Source organism: Pygocentrus nattereri, chromosome 10 (assembly GCF_015220715.1).
Source record: "Pygocentrus nattereri isolate fPygNat1 chromosome 10, fPygNat1.pri, whole genome shotgun sequence".
Classification (NCBI taxonomy): Eukaryota; Metazoa; Chordata; class Actinopteri; order Characiformes; family Serrasalmidae; genus Pygocentrus; species Pygocentrus nattereri.
Genome location: NC_051220.1, coordinates 29,330,995 through 29,352,582, shown reverse-complemented (window position 1 = coordinate 29,352,582; position 21,588 = coordinate 29,330,995). Strand labels below are relative to the sequence as shown.

The 21,588-nt window shown below is 37.7% G+C and overlaps 3 protein-coding genes across 4 annotated transcripts; 1 reads left to right on the top strand and 2 right to left on the bottom strand.

Moving 5' to 3' along the window:
• Nucleotides 1–120: 120 nt before the first annotated feature.
• Nucleotides 121–7,399, bottom strand: oct2 (organic cation transporter 2). 2 transcript variants are annotated; one of them, XM_017699972.2, is made up of 12 exons: nucleotides 7,306–7,399; nucleotides 6,067–6,652; nucleotides 5,514–5,617; nucleotides 4,983–5,137; nucleotides 4,589–4,757; nucleotides 2,571–2,688; nucleotides 1,938–2,041; nucleotides 1,332–1,546; nucleotides 1,117–1,225; nucleotides 898–1,010; nucleotides 479–575; nucleotides 121–356 (listed from the first exon to the last, which is right to left on the bottom strand). In XM_017699972.2, exons 2-12 carry the CDS (start codon nucleotides 6,469–6,471, stop codon nucleotides 311–313), a joined length of 1,635 nt encoding a protein of 544 aa, XP_017555461.1. In that variant the 5' UTR covers nucleotides 6,472–6,652; nucleotides 7,306–7,399; the 3' UTR covers nucleotides 121–310. The 2 variants fall into 2 exon arrangements, with proteins under 2 accessions (XP_017555461.1, XP_017555460.1); XM_017699971.2 differs by having other exon boundaries at nucleotides 7,173–7,391.
• Nucleotides 7,400–13,675: 6,276 nt separating this feature from the next.
• Nucleotides 13,676–18,052, bottom strand: txlnbb (taxilin beta b). Its single transcript, XM_017699970.2, has 10 exons — nucleotides 17,933–18,052; nucleotides 16,730–16,985; nucleotides 16,563–16,654; nucleotides 16,233–16,403; nucleotides 15,656–15,850; nucleotides 15,340–15,459; nucleotides 15,127–15,201; nucleotides 14,948–15,040; nucleotides 14,663–14,758; nucleotides 13,676–14,444 (listed from the first exon to the last, which is right to left on the bottom strand). Exons 2-10 carry the CDS (start codon nucleotides 16,968–16,970, stop codon nucleotides 13,815–13,817), a joined length of 1,713 nt encoding a protein of 570 aa, XP_017555459.1. The 5' UTR covers nucleotides 16,971–16,985; nucleotides 17,933–18,052; the 3' UTR covers nucleotides 13,676–13,814.
• On the top strand, nucleotides 17,957–21,529 carry LOC108428727 (gap junction epsilon-1 protein). Its single transcript, XM_017699974.2, has 3 exons — nucleotides 17,957–18,033; nucleotides 20,522–20,704; nucleotides 20,820–21,529. The coding sequence occupies exons 1-3, from the start codon at nucleotides 18,010–18,012 to the stop codon at nucleotides 21,213–21,215; spliced, it is 603 nt and encodes a 200-aa protein (XP_017555463.1). The 5' UTR covers nucleotides 17,957–18,009; the 3' UTR covers nucleotides 21,216–21,529.
• The last annotated feature ends 59 nt before the right edge of the window (nucleotides 21,530–21,588 follow it).

Sequence of the window (21,588 nt, the reverse complement as noted above, 5' to 3'; positions counted from 1 at the left end):
GTACTATTATTATTATTATTATAACAATGTTTTTTACTAAAATATTAACAATATTATATATATATATATATATATATATATATATATATATAACAATTATAAACAATCTTACATACTGAATTTAAAATTTGAAATATGATACTCAAAAGTGTATTTGCAATGTATAATCAAGACTTATTTAAATACACAGTTCTCCGGAATCCATCGTAGATCATTAGGCTACATTTATTGTTTAAAATGGCAATGATATAATTGCTGACTGGCTCTTGTAATGCCAGCTTTTACAGATTCACGCACGTCATCACCGGGGTCATATAATGTTGTTAGACTTTCCAACCTTTTGCTCGTCTTTCTTCCTAGAAAAGTAAAATTAAGCTTTATTGTAAAACATTTTCAAATGTGTTTCATTCAATCACTAAAGTGTATGTTACTTTACCTAAGCTAAGTTATTAAAACACAGTACTGAGGTAAGGCCTACCCTCTGTTCTCCACATCATCTATGGTCTCCGGCAGATCAACACCTTTCATTTCTGGCAACATCATTACCAGACCACTATATACAATAGACATGACACCTGTAGAAGGGACGTACCAGATACTTTAGAATAGCATGATAACACATCGCTGTTGTCAGAAGAAAACCTTTTATCTCCAAAATGGTCATTTTAAAGGACAAGGGAAAAAAACTACTTTACTTCTAATGTAAGTCAATGGAACCAGACAAACTTCCATGTCATTTTGGGCCATTTCTTTTGGTACAGTCCTCATGAAATTTACATAGAATATCAAGGGCAGCAAGCATTTTCAAACTATGTCAAAAACAGAAAAACAAAAATGATACATCGTTTTCTTCTGACAGCAGTGTCATGTCTGCAATAGTATGAAATACTCTCTTACCATACAGTAAGAGGGGAAGCTCCTGCCAGACACTAGCTAATCTGTAGAGTACAAAAGGGGCTGCAACTGCACCAATATCACTGGCAGATGAGCAGAAAGACACACCCAAGTTTCTGGAAAATACAAACAACACTTTTACTATATGACATGGTTAAAACATTCACACAGCCCCGTTATTCCTTTAAAAAACATTCATTGTAATTCAGAACAGTTCATTACCTTAAGGGAGTGGGATACAGCTCTGAGTTGGTAAAATTCACTGTCTCAAACCCAATGGCAACAGCCAGCCTTCCTATTATTGCAATGGATCTCCTCAGCCAAGAGAAGTCTTGAGAGGGAGAGGAATTATTAACTAACTCGAATTTAACATGAATAATTATGTCAACATGCAATGTTGACCATAATGCAATTAAAAATGTTAAAGATTAACATACTCTGCATAATAAAAGGCACAATCAAGCAAGCAACTCCCGCAACTAAGTTTGCAGCTGTTAGAAGCGGACGCCTGCCTACTCTGTCCACTAAAAGGTAAAATATAAGTCCAGTAGGCAGTTCAACCACAGCTGAGATGAAGAAATCCAAAAAGACATTATCCCCTGTGATCCCCAGACGGAGTAATAAACCCTGGAATACCACAGTGCTTGTAAACCTTAAAGAAAGATAAAGGAAGGTGAATGCAAAAGCCAAAATAGACTCTACCGTGTAATAATTCAGTTCACTAGCCATAAAACAGAAATTCTGATCAGTTTTACTGGAATTGGAATATATGAATTAATAAATGAATATTGAGAATGAACATCCAGAATAGCTTGTATGTGAAAAGTAGTAGATCTCAAGGCAGACAACTCATCAAGAAATTACTAGGAATTAAATAGATGATTAGGTGTAGTTATATACTATGTATTATATATACTATTTATTAACCATACACTTACTATATACTATATAATAATAAAGCATGGAACAGTGACCATTAGGGTAAAAATACGTCACCAGTAACTACCACTGATATATTTTTAAAAGAAAAAACTGTCTTTTACCATGCATAAATTAAGATGATGGTGTGTTTTCTCATTTTTGGTGTTCTGAACAAATCTTTAAATGAAGGAGGAACAATTTCTTGCTGTCCCACCAAAACATCCATCTGTGATACAAATACATTAAAAACGACAAGTAATTGTTGACAATCAAAATATGTGTTACAGGTAATAATTATTTGTTGATTTAATGAACAAAAGAAGATTTTAAAATAACATTGCCCTGTTCATGCTATGGCAAGATATCACAAAATTAACATAAAAAACCTGAAGGTCAAAACCCAGATATCTACAGTTATTTATTTATATTCTGTGCATTGCAAAAGCAATGGAATCATTTAATAATGCGACGGCATCATTTCGGAAAGGAAATTGTGAAATCATCTATGCTATTTTAACAATAGAATTCTAGTTATTTTCACTCATAAATGTAACTCTGTGATGTAATCTATAACCAAAAGAATATGATACTCTCAAAGCTAATACTCTTTCAAGCAAAACAACTGGTGCATAATACATATGTCAGGTCACCTAAATTAGAACCCTATTAAAGGTTCTGACTCAGGCTTATGGAAAGTCTGAAGTTGAGAAATGAGACACGCAGCATAACAAAATTATGTAAACTGTTCAATTCACCTCTGGTAAATCTGTAGGCATTGATTTCTTATTGCACTTGGCAACATTCTCAACAATGCTCATAGCCTCCCTTGTCTTCCCTTGTGATAGCAGCCATCTGGGAGATTCAGGCATAACCCTGAAAAAGACGTCCTGTTTGATAAGGTGCTAACCCAACCATTTGTAGTAAGTAAATCAACATACAACACTAGCAGACATACATCAGGCAAGAAACTACTAGTAAATAGGATAATGTTTTAAAATAACAGATTTCACAATGAATCTTTTTACCAAAACCATATGTGTCATAATTACTTAGACATTCTTGACACAAAATGTAACCAAAGCAGGTTTTCCAGTTATATCTTACTTTTTATGTTGATCAGAGTGTCTAGGAACTTTCAAGTTCCAATCAACTGGAACTGTGACAAATTTTGCTGGACGAGGACCTACATTTATTTTGCCCTCTAGGTACAGTGAGGAGGATGGTAAACGAGGCCAAAAATTCTTAAGGATCGCTGCTGGAGAGTTTTAGAAAAAAGTAGCACCTTGAAGACACCAAGTCTCCAAAACTATCATCAGACGCCACCTCCATACCAACAGATTATTTGGAAGGCGTCCCAGGGAAAAGCCTTACCTGTCATCTAACCACAAAGGTAAGCGCCTGGAGTTTGCTAAACGCTAACAGGACTCGAAACATAGTCCATACTCAGATGAAACCAAACATGACCTGTTTTAGGCAACACAGAGTCAAGGTGGGTTTAGTGTGAAAAGAAGAATGACTAAACTGAAAAGAACCTGATGCCCACTGTTAAGTATGGTGGAGGGTCTGTGATGTTGTGGGGCTGTTTTTCCCCCAAAGGCCCTGGGAAACTTGTTAAGAGTACATGGCACCATGAAATACTAGGACACTTTAAATCAAAATCTGTCAGCTTCTGCTAAGACACTAAAAAGGAGTCGACACTGGAGCAGGACAATCTTCTTCTGCCATGACCATGTCTGTCATATCATCTAAACCCCAAAGAAAACCTGTGGAGTGAGCTAAAGAGCAGAGTACACAAGAGAGGACCTAGAACCCTGGACGGTCTGTAAAGAGGAATGATCTCAAATTCTCTGCTCTGTATTCTCCAGCCTTATTAGATTTTATAGAAGAGATTAAGTGCTATTTTATTAGCATAGAGGTGCACACATGTGGTTTTGTTAAAAATAATGATTTTTTGATGAGAATACATTTTCAATTAAAAGTGTAATTTTTCTCATTGTATGTGTAGTGTGAGTTTAAGCTATTTCACCAAATAGAGAGAATTTCTTTACTACTTTTCATCTATGATTAATATTTTGAATATTTAAAAAAGCATACTAGCTATTGGATGATGTTTGAATTTAAAGGTTTATTTCATTGTGACAGCACTGAGAGGATTATGCTGATTTTTTACTGTTTAATCAAGAAAACACAGGGACTGTCATTTTAAAACATTTTTAGGTTGTTTTGTGGTACAACACTTAGCACAAATCCATCAATAAGTAATATATTAGAAAAGCTTTCTGTCACATCTCTCAGAATAGTGTTAGAATTGAACATTTGAACATTGAAAATATGATGAATTTAGGTATTCTAGAGATATTTGCTTCCAAATTTAGAGAAAAAAACAATTCTGAGAAAATGATTATGGGCCTCAGAACTGCATTACCCAGTGAGATCTCAAACAGCTTGCACCATTCATGTGACTGTTGTCATTAGTACAAAAGAAACAGTGTGGCAGATTAAGCCTTCATTAAAGTTGCTGTCTTTTGGAAAATGTTACATGTAGAGGGGAGGCAAATTGACAAAACATGCTGAGATCAAAATATTTCTGTTGAATTTTAGAATTTCATGATTACAGTTCAAGAGAGGACATATATATTATAGAGGCAGCTTATGCAAAAACCTGACAAATGAATGGCTGATGGGACCATTGTAGTGTCTCCCCATAAAGTGTACATAAAGTGTACAGTATAAAAGTACACTTTTAATCATAACCACTATGTTTTCAACTTACCAGTAATAAACCAGAAAGATAAAGATCGGGAGTGTCATGGTCAGTTGCAGGTTTTTCCAAGAATGAATGTAATAAGCTAGACCAGGAATGAAAACCATACCAGTGGAGTACAGGGTACGGGACATGACGGAAACAAATTTCCTGTTGTTTGATCCAAAGAATTCAATAACTGTTTTGAAAAGAGAACATTAAAAAAACAAGAATTTAACATAAATCAAAAACAATCTAATCAATGGCATTCCATAAATTCAACAGTAGCCCAACAGTGTGTTCTCCTCAACAATGTGTTCTCTGCGGTCACAGGCCAAGAATAAGAAAGTGTCCCAAAAAGATCCAAATTCATATACATGTTTACACTGCGGCACAAGTTAGCTGTGAGCTTTTGTGTACCTACCCAGCACATAAGTAGTTGTCCATGCTCCTTTTGCAAAAAAACCCTGCAAACATCTGAAGACTAGGAACAAGGGGTAATAAGGTGAAATGATAATGCACATCCCTGACACTCCAAGGCCAAGAATTGAGCCAATGAAACACAATTTCCTTCCAAACCTGTGAAAAAGAATCAGACAGATCACCTATTTAAAAATTTCAGAATTAATTTTCAGAGCTATAAACAATCCAAAATGGCAACATTACAGCAGAAACCAAAAATAGTTTTGGGTTTTAATTTAAATCAATTTAAAGAAATTTTATTCCAAGTTTTTTTTTGATAATTTCTATTGGTCCATTTATCATGAAATTTTGACATAATGTAAAGGACAACTGCAGCCTTCAAATGACAAAAAGTAGAAATCTATAAAAATGGAGATGTTTTGAGCATGCTTTTTTTTTGGATAGTGACTAATTTGTACTTTTTCAATCATAACATATAAATGAATGTTTCATGTTTCAAAATGAACAAGAACAAATGAAGAATAGATCAAACCTGTCAGCTACATATCCGGAAACAAAGGCTCCTATGAAAAACCCTGCAGCTAAAGATGCCTGGTTCAGGTCAGCGAGCCAGGACTGCTCACAGACCAATTTAAACTTGAAAGAGACAGAAATAAGGGATTCACTTTTGGTGTCATTACAACCCATCCCATCTACTCTAGCTGTTTCTAGAGTGTTCTAACATGAAAAGACTGATGTCTCAAACGCACCAGAACTAAAGGTGACATCTTTCCCTTAAAATGTTGTTTCTCTGCACCCATGTTTGTGGGTGCATGTGGTCTCTGTATTTACTCATGTCTCTTATACATTTCCTGTTGCCTGTGTCATTTTCAATTTACAAATTTACAAATTTACAAAGCATACATTTTTTAAATTTGTGGAATTACCCTTAATGTTTCAGCATGTAAAGTCATAAGGGGTTAACTAATATGACTTTGAATGACACCAGCCCAACCGCAGGAGTACTTTCCCTGAACTGCATGCAATTTAGGTCTGCAAAAGAGCATCTGCTGCAAAAGTTTCCAGAGAAGAATATAAAAAATCACCTCTGTTACAACGGTGGTCCAAGTCAGATCAAACATCCATCCCTCATCACAAGAAGAGACTGGTGTGGTATTAGTGGGTATGGACCAGTGACTCAAATCGCTGCAGCTGACTGCACTAAAGTTCCAGTCCATATCAAACTTAGCACATCTATTGTGAGAGCCATGTGGACCGGCATGAGGAACAGTAAGGTTCCGCACCTCCTCCACAGAGACACCACAATCCTCTTGCACATGAGCTGCACCTGCAATTTTACACCAGTGATCTGGTGTATTTCCAAGGAACACGACTCCAACTAGCACAAATGCGAATAATGAAACAGGTAAAGTTCCTAAAAAAGCTATTCTTTTCTGGAAGGGTCCAAAGTCCCCAGCGTGCTGTAGAAGCTCATCAAAGTTTGGCATCATGTACTGCTAATTTCTTTACCTACTGAAGCAGTGGATACCTTTACACATGCAAGTACACATGCAGCATGTGAAAAGACAGTACACACTTGAGGTTAGTTATTGAATCAAAGTCCAACAACGTCACAGAAGGACGGAGGCGTCTATGTGAAGAGAACATGGCAAGGTTCCATGCTGAGCACCACTGTAGATTAAAATAAAAAGATCAGGTTACTTTTATGTATCTCTTTATCTATCTAGCAAAATGTTATTAACACATTTTTGGTAAATGATAAAGTACTGAATCACCATAGACCTACAACTTTGCTGGTTAAGGGCAAGACAGAAACACAATGAGAACACTATTGTGTGCATTACCATGTAATATACTGCTTGCCTGATTTATCCTTTTACTGTCTGTATGGTTAAACCTTATTATTTGTGAATAAAATATAGGAAAACACTTCTATCTTATCCCAGAAAACAAAGGTCTAAAAAGGACTGAGAACAATGTCATTCAGGTGGGCATTGTTCCCCATGACATGTGTTTGAACACATCACAGATATTCACATGATGCAGCCAGGCAAAAAGATAGCCACAAGCCAATACCACTATAGAGTCATTCAACTTTACGAGAGTCTACCCAAAACTGCATGTTTTCTCAAATCATAACCCAACTATAACTCCAGCTCTAAACCGAACCACATCGTACCTTCAAACTTACCTTCACCAGACACCAACTGTTTCGTGGCAAAGTTTGCAGGGTGACAAGTGCTAGTTTCAGCTAAAGGTAAGGTAACGAAAATACAAACATTACAGTCGTAACAATGTGTCAAAACGGCTTTCAGTGCTCCTACCAGGACTCGCATTCACAGTTCGTTGGAGTTCATTTAGGAGAGCGTCATCTCTGGACAGTCTGCTCGGACATGTGTGGCTCTCTGGAAGTTGGAGTGGGAGTGTGTCAAAACAACCGGGCATGAAGGTGTGGGGTAGACAGAGCGGAACAGACTGGTTCCGAAAAAAAAAACTTTCATATTCCGCAAAGTTGGAAAGAAAACCAAGCAAATCAATAAATATCACGAGAAACACACTATTCTTCAACCTGATCCAAGTCTCCTATGCAAAGTCTAAGCACAGGTAGCAAGTAATGTTACATGCTAAAGACTGACAAAAATAACCCCTTTCACACGTTAATGCAGCATCAAACTATCCTCACCCTTAAAGTTCCCTCACTGTAAAAAAATCCAACTCGCTACAACTTTTATGATTATACAACTACATATGTTACATCAGCGTGGTGTCAGAAACTTTTTGAGTCAATTAAATCACGGTGTGAACGTTGGGCCAGCTGTATTTTTTTTAATTTGCCTAAGATTAGGGAGTTGGATGTTTACAGCGAGGGAACTTCAAGGGTGGAGAAAGTCTGATGCTGTATTAATGTGTAAAGAAAAGGAGATTATTGTGACGCTTTAACATGAGTTGCGCATGCGCGCTCAAGTACCTGGTTTCGCCTGTTTGAAAGCGATTCATTTTACCGAGCTCGTAATTCGCTTTAAACATGCTGCATAGAGTAGAGTAAATCAAACTCAGTGTACAAAATTAAAGAGTTCTGCTCTAAACGTAAACCAAAACAGCCTCCATATGCTTTATATTTTTATTCCCTGAAACTGGTAAATATAGCTAGCTAGCTAGCGTTAGCTACTTTGTCCTCATTATAGTAGCCTGGCCATTAGCCTGATAACATGCTAACGCGCCAATAACTCTTGAAAAGACTCTTGAAAGCGGGCAATGGCACACCTGAATCGGCCCGGGTACGACTGGGGCTTGCAAGCGTTTCTCGGCGAAAATCATAAGAGCTGATTACACCCGTACTGAGGGCAGATCCCACCAGAACTGAGGTCCAAACCGTCGTCAACGCTCCACGGCGAAGGCGACAAGCGCGCGCTTAGACCAGCTTCTAGAAACTTGGGAAGGCTCCGAAACACCTGGCGGCTTGGTGAGTGATGTTTGGTTTATTTGACGTACCAGTAGGTTTTTCTTTCTGATATTTACTAATATAAGTCTGTAATTGTTAATGCTGAGCTCTTCATATGCCAAAACGAAAATGAACGTTACTTGCTAAGAGTTAACTTAGCTAGCTTTAGCTAAGTTAACTAGTTGAGACAATGGTTTAAAATTTGAGACGGTTTTGAATTTCTGTTCCATCTTTAATAAACTGACGTGCACAGTGAGTAACTACTGTTCGCGTAAGCCAAGCTTTTAGTTAGGGGGCTGATAGCTCTGCTGGAAGACGTGTTCAATTACGGCTGACATATGCTAAAGACTAAAATCTTTAGACCTAGAGATGTCGAGGAACTGGTGTTTGGAGTGACAGAAAATGACCGACTTCTATAACAAGTGGGTCTGATAGCTTGCTGGCTAGCAGGCTAATGGCTTCGCACAGACCACAGCTGCATCACACACACACACACACACACACACAAGTATAGAGAATATAAACAGAAATCTCAGGGAGATTTATACCTTTGTATACCTTTTGAGTGTTATTGGTTGTTTTCACTAATTTTTAATCGAGTGTAATCGTCCCAAATTATTAGGTCTGTCTTTGATTGCGGTCAGTATTTTAAAATAATTAACTAAAATGAACAAGACCTCATCACAACCACATGTATGCCTGTGTTTCCCCCTCTCATGATTGAGTGTTGACTGACTGTAATAACCATTAAATAACCATGTAAGCCTTCTAACCAGGAGTAAACAAAGTACAAAACGTCTGAACCTAAGTAGAAACTCTCTTAATAAAATATTACTTGAGCTAAAGTAAAGCTAGTCTATCTGTTTAGTAAAAATCATGAATTGAAACAGTAATATTTAATTATTTATTTATTTCCATGCGATGAATTATGAATTATTAACAAAATTAGCATGGTAAAAAAAGATCAACTTGAACTAACAAAGGCAAAGTTCTATTTTGGTTTTCAGTTGAGTTAATGCAGTTAGGTTGTTTTAATGAGTATTTTCTGTTAAACCTGAGACCTGTGTGGCTGTTAAACCTGAGACCTGTGTGGCTGCAGACAATAGAGTTAAATGTTTGTGTCTGTAGTCATACAGGTCTTTGGAACAAAAAAGATTCACCGCATAGACTCATTTTCTATAATAACTTGTGAAATTTAAATTAAAAGCACTTGCTCAAGTACAAATGTTGTACAAACTGAATGTCTTTATCCAAGTAAAATTTAACCAAGAGTATTTTTGCTTTTACTGAAGAATGTAACACGTGTTTCACATACAGTGTAGAAGCCAAATTTGGCTTTAATGCATTCTCATCTTTGTAAATATTTCAGTACCATTTTGGGAACACTAGGGGGTGAGCTGCGTTAGGTGATGGGTCAGGTGACAAGTTACGTGCTTATAGTCACCAGACACTCACAGAATGGATGCTTAGGTGGTGGGAGCATATGGTTCTTACCGCAGTTGCTGGAACAAATAAAGTGTTGACTGGATAATAATTCTGCAATTCGAATTTGGATGTGTGTGAAGGAACATTCTAACCACCCGAGCAGGTGACTAACAAATAGGTTCTCCGATAGTCAATACATATGGTATCTCACAAAAGTGAGTACAGCCCTCACGTTTCTGCAAATATTTTATTATATCTTTTGAAACGTGAGGGGTGTACTCACTTTTGTGAGATACTGTAAGTAAGAACTTGTATACTTTGTACACTCTGATTCTCTCTGACCACCTTAGCCTAAAAGATGCCTGAAAAAAACATCTCTGGTATGGAAGCAACATCTTTATCATTTAGCATTTTAAACTTTTAACAAATGTTTTGTCTTCTTACAGCCATCTATCTGCTGCTTCTTGTTCTTGTTTTATCAGGACTTACAGCTTGTCAGAGGTGCTTTCATTCACAGAGCTTTTTAGTACTGCTGTGGCACCCTTTAGTATTGCTTGTATTTAGTTATGCTCTTTGTAATATTAGTACATATTTCATTAGATATTTTACTATATCTTTTAGCATAAGATATTGCCAATGTTATGTATTTTGTTTTTTTTTCTTCATTTTTGCAAACTGTTGTAGAAAACCTTTAAAATTTCAAGTATGTGCTACTGTAAAAAAACATAGTAAATTTTTATGTTATGCTACCCATTTTATTAGTTGCTGTTTTGTAGCAATATCCACAATAACACCAAAGTGAAAGAGTGAAAGTGATCGGTTGAAGCCATTTGCAGTGCTTGTAGTTCACTCTTCATTTAGGAGGATCTTTTAGCAGAAATACAGTATAGTGTAAAACATCTTTCATTGCTGTAGAGTCATCAGTAACTATGTGATGTGTTTTCATTAGCTTAGAATGAGCTCTCCTTATTCACATAGGGAGTGCGTCCTCTTCCAACAGAGGACCCCATGTTTCTATTGTAGGCCAGAAAGAAAAAACCAAACACTGGCTCTAGAGAGTGCGTTTCATGTTTGTAAACAACATCACAGTTGTTATCTTCTGAAAGTGTACAGTGCAGGAAAATGTGCATTAATAGCTCAGTGTTCAAGTATACAGCTTACAGTATAATGTTCACAGCTTAAATATTAAAGTATAGAGAGTTCCAGTTAAAATGCAATGTGCATACCGTCCCATAAGCTAGTGGAGCTCAGTGTGTAAATACACAGAGTAAACTGAGAGGATCATGATTTATATCAGTAATAGTCTTTAGTCTATGTATTTATGTCCTGGTTGGTATTGCTGGCCAGTTTAACAGCTAGCAGGTAAAACATTGAAATTGGTATGTAAATTTCATGATGAATGGGACTAAAAGAAATGACCAAAAATGACTTGGAAAAAATGACTGGTTCCATTGACTTACATTAAAAATAAAGTAGTTTTTTTTCCTTCTCCTGTACTGTTTCATTTTACTATACCTGTATCATTTTGGAGATACCTGTATGAGATTTTGGAGAAGGTTTTCTTCCGAAAATAGCAATATTCTGTTAAGGTGATTTAGGCTATCAAAACGTATTACCTATAGTTTTATGTAGAGCGCAGCCTCTAAATATATGCTACAGCAGAACATTTTGACAAGGTAGGACCGGCACATTATACAATTATTGCAGATAGGAAGCAAGTGAGGATAAATGAAATGCATCTAACATACCATATTATAAAATGGCTAAGGTAAAAAACTTCATCAGCTTACATTTGTTGGGCAGAAAGTGAATTGTTATTTTATATCATTATGTTCCTCTGTCCCTTTATTTATTCACTGTCACAGGGTGAAGCAGGTGGCTAGAGGTGACCTCCCCCTCGAGTTTGGTGTCCTGTATGTGTCCTTTTCTGTTAGTATGTTTGATAAAAACTCCTTGTTATAACAGAATCATGGCTACTCCTGTGTTTGTTTGTTTTTCTGCTGATGACACAGTACAAAGAAATAGTAGGCGAAAAATATTAAAATCTTAAAAACTTGCATTGTCAATGTGAATGATTTAAAATCCATCCATTTTGCTGATGTTCTTTGTCCGAAGTTTGTATAATCATCGTGATTGTTTAATTAGTATTCATTTACCAATCAGCCTCCTCAGAAATTTTACTTACAAAATGCTGAGCTGAGTTTTTCAGCATCTGACTTAAATTGAGTCGACTTAAGTTCAGACTAATTTTGTGTCAGTCTCAGCCACCTTATACCATCTCAAGACAAGCATGCAATCAAAACCTCTGGGCTTTCTGAAAACGTTACCATTTCAAGACAACCTGATGCTTGCATGAGTGACTGATGAGAGAAAGTAAGAATAATCTTTGCCCCACCTTGACATGTCTATGCCCAATACACTATCCTCCAGGCCGTGCCAAACAGGCTGGAATGTAACTTCCTAAGCTAAAGTATGATGGTTAGGAAATTTAAGAGTGGGGTGATAATTGCATAACTAGCCTACCATTCATGCATATAACTGAAGAGTGAAACAGGAATAACTTGTTCATGTAGAACACTTCAGGTAGTGTGACATGCGTCCTTTCCTGAGCAGCCTTTGTCAATTCACCCCAGATTAATTAAGATAAGTTATACTTCATACTCGCTCACATTCTAGTTAAGATAATTAAGGTTCTTTATTGAACAGTTTCCACTACTGGGTCCTCAGGCCTGCAAAAACACAGTGTTTTCACATATAGGCCTAGTTAGTTTTAAAAGAACCGAACCGAGTTCTGTTAAAGTGAACCTGGATGGGAACCAACTGCATATGGCCTCAGTTCTTTTTCTGTTCACATTGTAAGTGAACTCTAAAGAGTACTCAGTCTTATTTCTGGTCCTTTGAGATTTCAGACCACTTCTTGTTCTGACCACAACTCCATTCGAACTCTGACCCCTTTTACAGCACTCACGGTACACAGCGCTCACCAAGTGGGCAGCTGTCTCTGAAAAATCTGACCTATCAGGTGACGAGAAGAAACACCAGACCCGCCTGCTGCTCTCCTATTGGCTGCGCTGAAACGATTGGCCGAGTGGCATCAAGCAAAATTGGAAAAATGGCCCTGCGGGTCTGCCGTGTTGGGCTCCATTTTCCGCTGTGCTCCTCACTGAAGCTCCACCCAGCGAATTTTCATTCATTCAGCGGTCAATGTGAAAGCAGCTTAAAATTGCATTGCTTGTCCAGCTTGAGCCTTTAACATGGTAAAAATCAAAAATCGAGCTTTAATATGGCAGCACTGCTGTCTGTCTCACATCACTGACAGGCTTTATCCTGAATAGAACCTTATGAATGATCCTAGTCTGTTTTACCCGCTGAAGTGCTGAAGACTGTGGCTGTGTGTACAGTGAGCCTCGAGGTCTTCACTATAAAGCAAAGCTAAAGCAGACTGGGGACGTTTTGTTTTTACAATGAACAAATTAATCGAACCACAAAACGAACTAATCGAACTGGTTCGATTAATTTGCTCATTGTGAAAACGAAACGGCCCCAGTCCCGCTTTAGCGTTGCCTTATGGTGAAGACCTAGAGGCTCACTGTACAGACAGCCACAGAGGTTTTGTTTGTTTTTTTCACTTGGCGTGTTCACATATGCAAAAGAAACCATGACTCAGTGGTCTGAGTCCACATCAGATGCTGAAAAGGCTCGAGATGGAAAAAAGCCCAGAGACTGCTGAGAGGACATATGGAAATCAGTTTGTAGGTGCTAAAATTGTCTAGACCAGTTTTGAGTTGCAGGTGGATTGAAACTAAAAGAAGTCTGTACCACGAAAATTATACTCAAGGCACTTTATTCTTGGAGCTAAAGCAACTTGGACATCATGTTTATTTGTTAAATTGTGACATGTTCAACATGTTGTGTAAAACAAATTTTATGAAAAATTGTATAACAATTTATTGGTATACAATATTTTCAGTCAACTGTCTCCATTTCTTTGTCTCTGATCTCCTGATTTTCATCAGACCATGTTTCTGTGGAGGGGATCTCTTGAGTGATATAAAACCCCAGATCAGTACTGGCCTCTGTAAGGTCTTGAATGTCCTGTACAGAGTCTGTGCTCTCTGAGTGTTCTGAAAGCTTGCTGGCCTCTACAGTGAGAACAGGCTGCGCAGGGATGTGTGAGATTTTAAAACTTGTCGCTACCTCTTGAAGTCTGGCCTTTTCAGCCTTCAGATTAGCTAGCTCTTTAGTAAGAAGTGATGTAGTAGTAGTGGGGTCATTAAGTATTACTTCAGAGGTCATCGGTTCCTGAGAGTTTGTTTTAGTTGTTTCTGCTACCTCTTCTTTTTCTGTGTGTTCTGCAGCTTCAGGTTGTTGGGTCTCCAGGCTGCTTGCCTGGCCACTAGGCTGTTGGGCCTCCAGGCTGTCTTTCTCACCTCCGTGCTCCTGGGTTTCCAGGTTGTCAGCATCATCTACAGGCAGCCGGTTCTCCTGAAGCTTCTGATAGAGGTTCTTTCTCTCATCCTGCAGTGCCCTGCAGAGCTTCTCCAGCTTTTGGGTCTTCAAAGTAAAAAGCTCAAACTCTTTCTCTTTCAGCACTTTCTGCAAAAGGTTAGAAGAAACATCAGTAGAGGGTGAATAGAATTTACACATGTGGGCTGAAAAAATGATAGTGTTATATTTTAAAAAAATATTTTTCATCAGGAAAAAAATGATTTACAATACTGCTTTCTGATAGTTTCGGCTGGATACAGTTGGGTACCCTTTTACAGTTTTGTAGTACTGTTATAGATGTTTGAAATGTGAAATGAGTTCCTTACATCTGCAACCATTTCAACAAGAGCTTTATTGCAGCCTTCAAAGCGTGATTTCCATGCGTTGGCCTCCTTCTCAAGCTTCTTCATCTTCTTTGACATCTGCAAATATGATTCCATCATTTTAAATCGTTAGAAGTAACTGTAACACTATGCTCGTACTAGTGCTGAATGTTTTTTGTTAAATGGTATAGTACCACATTGGAAGAAATTAGGCTAATTTACTTTGCAGTGTAACATAATGTCCATCTAAATTAATCTTCTCTCATCTTTGTTAAATAGTGTACCTACTTTTTCTATGTCTTGTTTGAAGCTGGCATACACACCACTGCTCTGTGACACAGTTCCTTTAAATTCATCAAACTTCTCAGAATAGAGTGCAAGCTGTAGAGAGAGGGATGGTTACATAACCTCAAAAAACAGTGATGTATAAAACAGCTGGAAAAACGTAATATTTGATAGTATTTTACTTGGGACTTCATGTCATTTTCTTGCTCTTTCATAAGCGTCACTTGTAGTTTAGCCTCAGCAGCTTGTTTCAGTAACTGCATGAAGAAACATTTGAACAGGTCTGTATTAGATTAGATTAGATAGTTAATGTAACACAGTTAATGTAACACACAGTTAAACAGAAAATTTTGGGTTCTTTCTGAAGCTGTATGTACTGAAACCACAAAACTCACATGTGCTCTCTCCAGCTTGTGCTTTTCTTCAGCATCTTTCAGCATTGCATTTGCCTGAGCAAGTTTTGTCTCCAGCAACTTCTGCTGTAAGTCTCTGTGCTTGAACACCTTTTCAAGATTCTGAAAAGCCAGAGCTAAACTTTTAACTTTGCATTTCTGTATGGGCTTTTAACCAAAGTTTAACTTCCATGCAATGTAAATTTATAGTTGGAACCAACTACATCAAAGATAAGTAACATATGTAAATGAGCCCAGTTTAAGGGAAATAAACATACATGCTTAAAGTAACCATCACCATGCTTTAATGGTCTCATACCGCCTCTCGCTGGTCATATTTAGCAATGAGGCCCTTGAGTTTCTCAGCTAGGTCACTATTCTCCTGGCATAGCTTGTTGTTACGATTGCTGTGCTCTTCAATCTGGGCCTGAATGTCTGTAAGAGTGTTCTGGAAATGAGTGGTGATCTCTTTCCTCTTCAGGTCATCTTCGCGGCATCGCTGAAGTGTCTCCTCCTGAAAAAGATGTTCAGTATGTCAATATTCATCATTGTATTTTCACACTTAACATATACCATTACTAGAAAAGCTAAATTAAGTTTTAATGTACTGGTAGCATTCACCGTTTTCACACAAGTTGTGGTGCTTTATTTTCCATCTGTTGTTGACCACAGCTACACCGTACATATGCAGCATTTTCTTTTCTCTCAGCTAGTGTCTTCTTGTCCCCCACTCTCTCAGTGGGCAGTGACAAGTTAGAATAACTTGTGTACTCAACTAAAATTTTGATAGATTGTTACTTCTGTCCAGAAAGATGAACAGAGCAGTATATATTTCCATAATGTTGAGGATCATATTGTTGTATAATATGATATTTTGTATAATTTTTGGATAATACCTTAAGAGTCTTGTTGTGTCTCTGCAGCTCCCTGCAAAGGCCTTCGAGTTTGCTGCGGGCCAGTACTGCTCTGCTGTGTTCGCTCTGCAGCTGGTCTTTTTCCTTCATCACCTGCAGCAATTTCTTCTGTAGCATTTTCAACTGCTTCTGCTCTGAGCGATGTTCTTCCAGCTACAGATGGCACAGACACACACACAGGTTATATCTTTAACCTCTTCTCCAAAGATATCATTCTCAGTGCAGTTTAATCTCATAATTGTTATTTTTATTCCCTTTTTAAGAGCACAAAAGCCACATCCTAGTTCATGGCTTATAGGTACCGATACTCACCAACTCAGCATGCTTCTTGATAAGGGCTTCTAGTTTCTGCTCTGGAGTACCAAGCTTATTCAGGCTTTGCATAAGGAGCATGGCCTCCTTGCCTGCAATAGAAATGCTTGTTAATGGAAAGCCTTGTCAGCAAAGGACAGTGGTGATTTCTTTCTGCTTATACTGACCAAGGCTTTTGAGCATTTTTTTTTCTAGCTTCTGATCTTTAGCCTTGCCAGACTCTCTTAAGTCTGTGAGTGCCTCCTCTTCTTCCAGCTCTTCAGACTCTGCTGGCTTCTCAGCTTCCTGATAGGTACTGATGATGTCTTCTAATTGTTTACTCAGGTCCTCAGTGAGGTCTGGGGTGACATCCGCCATGGGGACACTGTTAGGGACCTGTACTTCTGCAAGTTGGCTACAGCTCTCCATTGTTGGGTGATATAACTGAGAAGATATAAAAGATATGCTTATAGTTGTGTTGCAGCACATTATGTTGGTAATTCTTGAACTAATTTAGAAAATGTTAGTTCAGAAGAGGTAACATAATTTCCTGCGTGATCCCTGTGTCTTATTTTGCAGTTTCACATATTTAAAAAATTATAATTATTTCTATAATAGTATGTGAGATTATTTTGAAAGCCCATGCACAGCCTCCCCAGGATTAGCTTTGGATTCACTAGTCTGCAATCTGTTAAAGGAAAGTATTCTTTAAGTAACAACATGACCTTAAAAATCTGACCCACATGTAGCAGTAATTTTGGTTTAAGGTATACAAGTTACAGGCCTACTCTTTGAGGTTGTTTACGCTTGGAGCTACTCTGCTTATTTCCACTGTTCATCTGGTTAAATTTAGCCTCTGTCCAAGCTGATCACCCCCCTTCACACACATGGCACATGGCACCTGTTCTAGGCCAGTGGTCTATTTTAGGAGCTTCTTAATATGGTCAACTTATTCATTAATCTCAAGCATATTTCTCTTTATATCAGTGATTGCTTTCTTGATGTTGCATTTAGAAACAGTTGTTTTTCATTTTTGTCCATTGTTATTTCCTTGATCTTTGCTTATCATTTTTTAATGTTAACTTTTGCTTATCAGATTATCTTGACATCAGAAAATTTTCAAATTTAAGATGCTGCTCCTTTCTGGAGCTCTGCATGAGCCTTATTTCTTGATAGTGTATTCTTACAACATTTAGTAGACAAGCATTTCATACAATCCTACGAGCAGACATGCTTTTAACTCTGTCCATGCTTGAACTGTGGAGCAATACAATCTGTTACAGACAGACATCAATAAGAACCAGTAAAGGTAATGCATGCTTAGAAAACCTGTTTTATAGACAGTGTTACTAAGTAACCTGAGTCCAGAAAAGAAATCAGCCAGCACTTACCAACAGCAACAGTGAAGGGGACAGACGAGGAGTGGAGAGAAGCTTGTGTGGCTGCTCCTGCAAAGGCAGCAGCTGTGATGGGCAGACCTCAAAATAATCTGGTAGGGGACTTCAAACCCACTACAGAACACCCAAGAGTGAGGCCACTCCAACAATAGAGACTCTTGTTATGTGTTAATTCAGTAACTTGTATAAAGCTTTCTATAATAGTATAAAGTTCTATTAACATAGTTTATTCTTGTTAACCCAGAGCTTTTTGCCTTTTTTCTGAAAATGGGAAGAAAAAAAAACAGACCAATTGATTATTAAAGTGATTATTACTGATAGCAGTAATGATGGTACTGTATGCCTAGCCATAACAAGAGGCACCAATACAGTCTATTTGGATGTTTATATAGTTGCAGAGTAATAATATGGACAGTGGCAAACTGTTATTTGTTTAATCATGCTAGTAACAGAGTAACAGTATTAACTGTTAATAAAACGTCCCTACACGCACTGAGTTTTTATCTTACTTGTTAATCTGCTTTGGGGGATATTTTCTATAGTATTATTAATGCGAAAATAGTGTTTTTGGAACCAAGTCAACCTGAAATAAACATTGATCTTTATCTTTTTACTTTAGTTTAAAAGCCAAAATTCTTCATTTTTCACAAGCTGCTCTCGCCTCGTCCTTTGTCTTCTTTTAGATTCGTCACTGTGTTCCAGTAGGCAGGGAAAATAATATTAACCAATAATATCATGCTTCACCTCCACCTCCCACCACACCCTGCCTATCAGTGAGCAGCATACTCAGCCAGCCAGGAGACCCTCCTTTATATCATTTTCCGCTTGGAAATACGCAAGTGGTACAAATGGAAAATGCTTTAATATTTCTGCTTCATGTTGACATTAATATGGCCCAAAAAGCAACATTCTTGTGAAATGTATATTCTGTGCTTCGGCTACTGTAATCCTCATTCACAAGCACAAATAACACCCTTCTATAACATGGCTTATTAAGCTAAACATAATTACAGATTTCTGTCACTTTAATGATGCTTCAGTTAACCTGATAGTGATCCAAAATATATCTACTTAGGTTTTGCACCCTGAGCCTTTTCCTTTACTTTGGATACCATTTGTGAAGACAATTTTAAAGCATAAAATGGTATATGTAATTATTTAGAACGTTTGTAATATGTGCAAAATGCTAAATGTACATTCCTGATCACCCTGAATTGCTGACATTGATACCAACCACTAAAGTGCTGTCATTGTTAGCGTTTTCACTAACACAGCATTAGCTTCTGTCTGAAAAGACCTTTTGATGAAGCGTATATCACCCCTCTCTCAGAGTGGGATGCTTTCACAGTGCAGACCTGTGCTTGTATGGATGTGCCTGTGGCCTGTGAAACCTATGTTAAAACAGAATATTTTACCATTAGACAATAGACTCCATCACTTCGACATCAGATCACGGATAAGCATGGCAGCATCACTTATGGAACCTTAAGCTGACATCGGTGTGTAGGAAAATGAACAAACTGTGACTTTTATTGGCTCTCAAATTTTCTCGGATGTATTATGGGGATCTACGGCTGAATGGGAAGGCCAAATAACTCTCCACCTGGACTCGGGCTGGTATGTTCACTTTGAAAAAAGACTGCTGATTTTCTGATTAATAGATTTATGTTCTGGTATTGACAGCCATCTAGCGTCACCTTTAAAGGAGAAGAGGTAGACAGTTTTATATATAACAAGGGCCATTTGCATAGCATGTGAGTGGAGAAGTTTATTTCCAGACCAAAAATAGTCTTGTTTTACTTACTCACATTGCTGTGCTAGAGATATAAGCATCTAACACTCTAGTCTTTAGCCTTATTTCTTTAGTTTTACTATAATGCTACAGATACATTGTATTTTTGTAGTCTGTTTCCGCTCATCATGCATGGTGTTGTGCAAAGGGGCTGTTTTTTTGCTGACGGTGTTGAATGGGGATTATGTGTGGACCACATGTCCAGCTCTTTTGTTTATGCCTTTTTGTTGTCTTTTTGTACCTCGTGAGTAAATCGATGTAGGAACTACAGATGAAAGGGAAATATGCATTGACAGGGGCTTTTCTCCAATGCAAAGGTCATCCAGAGCAACGGAGTTTTAGCTGGGTCTGTACAGAAGCCACAGCTCGGCAATGAGGGCCAGGCAGCACAGTGTAGTTGAACCTAAAGAGCAAAGACAAAATCATGTCATTAAACTACATAAAGAACTTCTATGAGGGATTTGTAAGTAAGCCAAAGCCTATGTGTATATATTTTTCACATTTTCTATGAATTGTTTGTTGTTTATTACTCTGTTTTTATTTTATACTTTTTGTGGCATAATTGAGAACCTGCTTGCAAAGTCATCGAGGTGGTATAGCATCAATCCTACTCACACATATGGATTCTATTACTGTGAATTTTGATTCCTTTTTTTTGATTGATGTTTGCTGATTGAATATACATTTCAGTAATTTTGTTGAAACCTTCAGACAAGTCAAATTATTTGTCTTTCAGCCATTACACATATGTACCCAGTTGTTTTGTTTTTGTTTTTGTATGTTTGTGTTAGCTCCGGCCACCAACTGTGATTGGTCAGTTCCACACCCTGTTCTTTGGCTCTGTGCGTATGTTTTTCCTCGGGGTTCTGGGATTTGCAGTTTATGGCAATGAGGCTCTCCACTTCAGCTGTGACCCTGACAGGAGGGAACTGAACCTTTTCTGTTACAACCAGTTTCGACCGATAACACCTCAGGTAAGGTCATTTTGAGACACCAAAGGGTAAAAGATAGAAATGCACATATTCAAAAATACATTATAGAAGACACTATACACTTTCTGCCAAATCATTTTGCATGATTCTTTTGCAGGTATTCTGGGCCTTACAGCTTGTGACAGTTCTTGTTCCAGGGGCTGTGTTCCATCTCTATGCAGCATGTAAAAACATAGACCAGGAGGACATCCTTGAGAAACCCATCTACACTGTCTTTTACATCATTTCTGTTCTTTTGCGAATCATCCTGGAAGTGGCAGCATTCTGGCTGCAGAGCCATCTCTTTGGATTTCTGGTTCATCCTCTGTACTTCTGTGATGCCAGCCCACTGGAAAAGGCCTTTAACTTCACCAAATGTATGGTGCCAGAGCATTTTGAAAAGACTATCTTCCTCAGTGCAATGTACTTATTCACCATAATCACTGTGGTTTTGTGTATTGCTGAGATTTTTGAAATCCTCTGCAGAAGGTTCGGCTATTTGGGCAACCAATGACAGCTCTGAACAATCTTGTGAACTTTTATGTTACATGTTTTATTTTTCATATTTTAATGACTGTTAAACATCCATCCAACTGTTGTTCTATTACTTCTCATGAAGCATAATAAGCATTTAATCTCAGGTAGAATGGAATGTGATTGTGAAATGTACCACACTTGAGTCTTACTTTGGTTACATAATACTAACAAGCTTTTAACTATGTTTAGCTTTTAAGGTATTTTCTGTTGTACTGACAGAAATCTATTGAAGTGTATCCCTGTCATTTCTGACCTATAGTGTTAAGGAATTAGGTTTTTCTGTACTGTTGCTGGAGCGTGTGTTAATATTAAACATTTTTAAACTAGTGTCATGAATAGCTTCTGAGTTT

Coding starts and splice junctions, on each gene's coding strand:
- oct2 (XM_017699972.2), bottom strand. CDS start 6,471: ATGATGCCAAACTTTGATGAGCTTCTACAGCACGCTGGGGACTTTGGA. Junction 5,618..6,066: donor GGACCACCGTTGTAACAGAG/GTGATTTTTTAT, acceptor GTCTCTTTCAAG/TTTAAATTGGTCTGTGAGCA. Junction 2,042..2,570: donor TGCCTACAGATTTACCAGAG/GTGAATTGAACA, acceptor TTTGTATCACAG/ATGGATGTTTTGGTGGGACA.
- txlnbb (XM_017699970.2), bottom strand. CDS start 16,970: ATGGAGAGCTGTAGCCAACTTGCAGAAGTACAGGTCCCTAACAGTGTC. Junction 15,851..16,232: donor GACACAACAAGACTCTTAAG/GTATTATCCAAA, acceptor CATCTTTTTCAG/GAGGAGACACTTCAGCGATG. Junction 14,759..14,947: donor TCAAACAAGACATAGAAAAA/GTAGGTACACTA, acceptor TCATATTTGCAG/ATGTCAAAGAAGATGAAGAA.
- LOC108428727 (XM_017699974.2), top strand. CDS start 18,010: ATGGGCAGACCTCAAAATAATCTG. Junction 18,034..20,521: donor GCAGACCTCAAAATAATCTG/GTAGGGGACTTC, acceptor TGTTTGTGTTAG/CTCCGGCCACCAACTGTGAT. Junction 20,705..20,819: donor TTCGACCGATAACACCTCAG/GTAAGGTCATTT, acceptor ATTCTTTTGCAG/GTATTCTGGGCCTTACAGCT.